The sequence below is a fragment of the Corticium candelabrum genome, chromosome 19 (genome assembly GCF_963422355.1).
Source record: "Corticium candelabrum chromosome 19, ooCorCand1.1, whole genome shotgun sequence".
NCBI classification, from domain to species: Eukaryota; Metazoa; Porifera; class Homoscleromorpha; order Homosclerophorida; family Plakinidae; genus Corticium; species Corticium candelabrum.
In genome coordinates, this window is record NC_085103.1 from 4892841 (window position 1) to 4899198 (window position 6358).

Consider the following 6358-nt stretch of genomic DNA (forward strand, 5'->3'; position numbering starts at 1 on the left):
AAGCAACAGTTGAAATGGCTGGGCCATCTGCTGCGGATGAGTACTAACTAGCCATCGTCTCCAAAACCAACTACTTTGTAGCAAACTTTGTAACATAAAACGGCCAACACATGAAAGTAGAAACAAAGATGGATATCTAATGCGCGCGCGCGCGCGCGCGCGCGTGTGTGTGTGTGTGTGTGTGTGCGCGCGTGCGTGTGACCAGTCACTTAGCCTCGGCCTCCCAGACCCGTGTAGCGCCGATACAAAATCGTCCTCCACGGGTCTGGGATGGTACCGCCTCTTCTCAATATATTGCGGTTGGTCCTAGGACCAGCATTAGTGTTCAGTTTCATAAATGCATACCTTTCCAATTACAGCTGTAATCAACGAAGACATCTCATGCATATCTGCTGTCTACCAAAGACTACACTGTACACAAACGACGACTTGTAGTGCGCTCTTCACGCAAACTCACGTCCCTACACGTCGTGGTTTGTATTCTGCGCCTGTCAACGGCAATACCGACACCTAGTCAGGGGCGTACGCAGAGGGGGTTCGAGGGGGTTCGGACGAACCCCCTCTAGGCGGTAGGTAATGGCGGAATTCGAATTAGGCAATGCCGCATGAGCGCAACTACACAGCACCATTACATATGGGGACAGCAGAAGACACAACGAGACTCCCGATTTTGGATACATTGAAATTATCTGTAAAAAATAATATAAATCTATAAAGTAGTACAGCACTTAACTTTTCGGCAACTTAGTTACGAACCCCCTCTAGAGAAATCCTGCGTACGCCCCTGCTAGTAGAGCCGTTTGTTCAAACCGATGCTCCGACATCTACATTAGCCAGCCAGCTGCATTCTCAACGACTTCATGATCACGTCTACTACACAAAGTCTTGCGGAGAATTCACGGCGAAGTTTTGTCGCGATTTCGCGGCAAGTCGCATCGAATCCAGACGATCGAGTCACAGCGGATGCGCGCATCGCGAATTTTCATCGCGAATTCGAAGCTCCACGCGCGACTAGCAGCTACTCGCAGCGGATTCACGGCGATCAGACACATGCCGATCGCGTCCGCGGCACCACTAGTACAAGAAAGTGCTTCCTAACGTCCCATTCGCGTTCCTTACTAACACACAAATGATAAAACCGTAGCTACTGTAAACACAAAGGTATCCGTGCAGCAGGATGCGACACGATGTTCTAGCGCGACATGTCTTCGTCGTTCTTGTATTACGGGCGAAATTGGAAAGGTATGCATTTATGAAACTGAACACTAATGCTGGTCCTAGGACCAACCGCAATATATTGAGAAGAGGCGGTACCATCCCAGACCCGTGGAGGACGATTTTGTATCGGCGCTACACGGGTCTGGGAGGCCGAGGCTACCAGTCACTGCGCTTTTAGCTCTTCTGAAATATCAATAAACTTCAAACTGTGAAGCGTAATACGGTATCGATAAAATGACCGTCGCAAGCTGCAAAAACCAACACAACGAACAATTACCTGAGTGGTGAGACAGCTCCAATCAATGACAGAACCGCTAATTATCATGCACATTACCATAAAACTTTAGTGCCCACGCTCACGAGTTTGACAATCAGCTGAATAAATTTATGTTCCACATTAGCAAATAATCATCCTTTTGGTTCATAACGATAGTCAGCCATCACAATTTGTGTTGCGTTTGCACTGTATACTATAAATGTCGATCTACCCTAACAAAATGCGCAAAGTCACAGTTTGATACCAGGTTTGGAGTGATATCTATATAATAACAGCAACAGAACTACTGACTAGATAAAAGACAAGAAAGCATCACTAAAACTGTCGCTAAAATGCAAACATCTATATCGATAGCTACCTAGAGTACTGCATGCTATACCTGCATGCAGATACGCAATCATGTCCTACTGCAATTAATATGTTTCTAATACTTTGCCACCTAAATGTCTCGGTACTTTTCCAGTCTCGCTTTCGCCTTATCACATTCGTCTTCTTCTAACGGTTTCTTGCTTTGGTAGATCAACCATTCGTCTGGAGTATTGTCCACCAAATTCCAATATTTCAAAAGAGGTTTTCTACAATTAACCCAAGCTCCAATCTGTTGTACTGGTAGAGGTGGCAATGTTGGGTCAGGAACAAGTGACTTCTTCCATGGTCGACAATCATCGTAATGATCAAGATACTCTGCAAGGTTTGGCAAAAAGGGATCGTCGCCTCTACTCCACGAACGCTCTGCAGCGTCTGTGCTAAGACACCTGTCGAACATTGGGTGATTCAAATCGTGTACCCGCGTTCCGTGAAAAGCTGGGAAAACGTGATGAGCACATTCATGATCAGTGTGCTCGTTCCAAAGTGAGCATTTTGAACCACACAGTGGACACTTGGCTTGACATCCTTTTATTTCTTTCCAAATTCTTTCACGCTCGTCGATCATGCTAGATTCTAATGTTTCTTGCAAATAATTAGATCGTACGTCGGCTAGCAGCTTACTCATACTAACCTTAAACTTTTCACAAAAAGTTTTAACTTTTGAAATAGGAAAGTTGGTCATTTGTGGAAATCTTTCCAATGCAACCATTAGCAAGTTTCGAGAACCAGCACTCTCAGATGAGTCGTCGACACACTTTGCTAAGTAGGCCTTAAAGTTATTAAGACAACCAGAATGCTGAGAGCTTTGCCGCCAACGTTCAGCGACGTCCATGATCGCCTTGTACATTTGTGAAACACTGTTTTCAAGTGTGCGCATTTCCTTGCCTATTGTTACCTGTTTACGATTTTCAAACATTTCCATAAATAGCTTTTTCAGATATGCGTTTACATCGATGCAATACTCCAACACCGCATCATAGTTCCCTACCGTGAAAGAGCTATTATACGCACGTCTTGTTGCATACTCGGGATTCTGCATTTCTTGCTGAACTTGGTCAAGGACTTCCGACGCAACTTCTTGCACTTTACTCTTTACCCAAACATTCAGTTGTCCGCTGTACTCGTCAGCAAACGTTGCTGCACGTTCTAAATCGTTGGCTTCGTCACTGACCAAGGTAAGAAATGTTTGGCGTTTTTTTAACCTCTTCGTTTCGAGCTGCATTTTCTCTTCAGCCCTTCGCTTGTCATCAGCAGAGCAGACTGCCGTACAAGCTACTCGTTGTAAGTAAACTATAAGATCGTTAGTAAATGGAGCTAGCCGCAGTTTCAGTCTATTGCTAAACAAGCTCAAAGAAGGTTGCATCTCCTTGACAATCTTGCTAGCCTGAACAACGACATCTTTAACAATAGCTGGGTCGCACTGTCCATCTTCTGATTCGAACTTAGCTGCAACCCTGTCTCGCAGATTCTCTACTTCTTTTCTCATTCGAGGCACCACGTGAGTCGTGACTTCTTCTCGACTAATAGAATGATTATGCGACTTTGGAAGAACTACGTGCCACAGTTTCTGAGGTAATTTGACATACTTACGTAAAGTACCAAGCCAACCGTCGTGGGTTCTGTCGCCGAATTCTGTTGTGTTGCTTACTTTCTGAGCTGTATCAACCACACCAGACGTTATTTCGAGATATTTATCAAACCACTCGTCGTGGCTAGAGTCGCTGAAGTGTGTCGATTTCAACAATTCAACCGAACAGGAACCCGTAGCCACGACCGCAAGTATTTCGCAATCAAGGCGATGTCTTATCAGAACGTCTCTAAAAGTTGTCACAATTTCCTGCTCGATGTCCTCCTTCTTTTTAATCTCTTCAAGATGCTTTGTGTAGTTCATCTCATATCGGCTCCACGATTCATCAAAAAATTTTGCTGCATCGGACGTAGACAAAGAAGATTGATATTCAGTACGCTTCAACTCCTTGTCAAGCTGTTCATAAAAGCGTCGATCAAATTCCGCCGTGTTCAATCTGTCGCTAGCCAACTGTCGCTGTTTCAGCCATGAATATTTGTGAAATTCATAAAAAGACGAAACTGGAGTTGTTAGCTTGCAACGAAATTTTTCCTTTAGGTCTTCGTTGTATCTCTTGGCTTGAGTGCCCTTTTCAAAGTCGCATTTTAACTCATCTTCCATTAATTCTTTCAATTTACTTAACTCAGCACGACATTCTGAGTCATACGTTTCGACTACTTTTTCGTCCCTAGCCGTATGCAATCGTTCTGTGTGTTTCTTAAGAACAGCTCTCGCCTGCTTGTCGAACTTGCTTTCGGCTGGTTTGACAAGAGATGTCACGATCTTATTCATCTCTTTGTGAAGATGCAATTCATCAAGAGCTTTGTAATGCAATAATGTGTAACCGTACTGAGTAAGTATATCCCAGACTACACAAGCGCGTCTATACCAGTTTACTAGAGGGTCACAATCATCAGGCGGCTTTACCTTTGAATGATCATCTAGCGTGGATCGCAGTATCTTTCTGCGTAGAGCAAACGCCTCTTCCGAAAATACAGCAGACGGTGATTCCACGGTCCGACCTTCCCGTTTGGTTTCATAAAATGCTTTCGGAAGAAGAAATATAGCGTCTCGTCTCAAAGACACGAGATCATCAAGGTCTTTCTGTCCACTTCCCATTGCCTCTTTCAGCATCTTCCTCAGCAGAGTTAACGAATCGCTTTGTACTTTAGTGCTACGATCTCTTTGGTCTCGCAAAACGAACATCATTTCTGTTCGAATATCGGCCAACTTCAGATAATCCATTGCGTACAAACAGATTTCTAATAATTCCGTAATCTGTGTGGTAATTTCACCCTTATGGTTCACTATAACGGCATCCGAACAAGCCATAGCCATCACCGTATTTTGAGCGTCAAACACGTGACCACCTCCTTCCAAAGACAAAAGCTCTTTCGAATCAAGAACTAAAAGATATCTTCCGTCCGATATGCGTACGAATGAAGCATACAACCCCTTCGTGCATCTTCCCGCCCTTGTAGCAAACCCACAACCAAACAAGTAATTGAGCAATGTAGATTTGCCAGAACTCGGCGCTCCTATAACTGATACAACAAGCAAGTTACTTCCGTTCTTCAAGTCAACTCCTAGTTGTCTCATTATATCTTCTATAAACTTGCTTGCAGTCATCTGTAACGGATTTCCTCGAAGTAATTGCATAGGAAAACCTTCCAATATACATTGCTTGTAAACTTGCTTAATTATCCAAGGATCTAGACAGAATTTCTTCAAATGATCATTCACTATCGTATCATCTTCTAGTAAAGCACAAAGTTCCATCAACTCACTCCAGAAAGAGTCTATCGATAGATCAAACTGGTCAATGCGACACGAAACTTCCTTAAGGTCGCGTTTGATATCATCTAGATATTGAGTTCTATTCTTACTGGCCAGTCGACCTGTGGGTTTGATTGATTCCAATTGTTCCATTAGCTCTCGTCTCTCCTTAAAAAGAGGGTCGATATATTGCGCTTTCCACACCTCCAAGTAATGTTGAAATTCTGTCAACTGATGGCGATTTTTGTTGAAAACAAGACTAATGAATAGTTCGACTGGACGGGATATCTTGGAAATTGTTTGCCGGCGAGCCTCCAACTCTTCCTTCTCTTGGTTTAGTTTTGCCAATTCTACGTGAAAATTACCTGTAACTCCCATTTCCTGAAGTTCTTTCTGTCGGTGACAATTTTTAGCCATAGAGGCGTAAATTGCTGTTAGAGGAAAGAGACGGTCAGCAAGGTCGCCTTTGTTCGGGTTACTTGCTTTAAGAGCATCAAACAGTTTTCTTCCCAAAGAAGAATATCCGTCTAATTGCTCATCAGATTCCTTTCTGTAAGGACCTAAGGTTTGAATCTGTCCGGTGTAACAGGACATAAAATGCCTTTGAATAATTTCCGAGCACGGTAATCGTTGTTTGAGTTTGCAAAGGATCGGTGCAATCAGATCTCTAATACGTATGACAGTCATCAGTCGCTGACTGTCAGTACGACATTTGGCAAGATCTTCGACGAACACAACTTGTGCTGCTCTATTGGGAAGGATCTCTTTCACCGACTGACTAATTGATAACGGTTGTGGAAGGGTAGCAGACATTTCTGCACTACTGGGAACATCACGAACAAAAATGACAATCTCTGCGTTGCTGCAGTGGAGATTACAACTATTTCGTAAAAACGATCGCAAACTGTTACCAAGAGAACCTCCAGGACCAAAGTCATCAGCAGTCACGTGAACAAGTACTAGAGCTGCGACCGAGCAAAGAGTGGACAAAGCATGACAAAATGTTTTGTCGTTCGTAAACCCGTGGACATCGGTAAAGTTGAGACCGCATGGAACGTTAGATTTGATCTCAAGCAAAAGATCAATAGAAGGGGAATGAGATAAACCGCCATCACCTTCGTTAGAGCACACATCAAACGAACGAGAACTCA

The 6358-nt window shown here is 43.7% G+C and overlaps 1 protein-coding gene across 1 annotated transcript; it reads right to left on the minus strand.

Moving 5' to 3' along the window:
- Positions 1-1752: 1752 nt before the first annotated feature.
- LOC134195078 (uncharacterized) lies at positions 1753-2778 on the minus strand. Its single transcript, XM_062664090.1, has one exon. It carries the CDS (start codon positions 2739-2741, stop codon positions 1935-1937), a length of 807 nt encoding a protein of 268 aa, XP_062520074.1. The 5' UTR covers positions 2742-2778; the 3' UTR covers positions 1753-1934.
- Positions 2779-6358: the final 3580 nt, after the last annotated feature.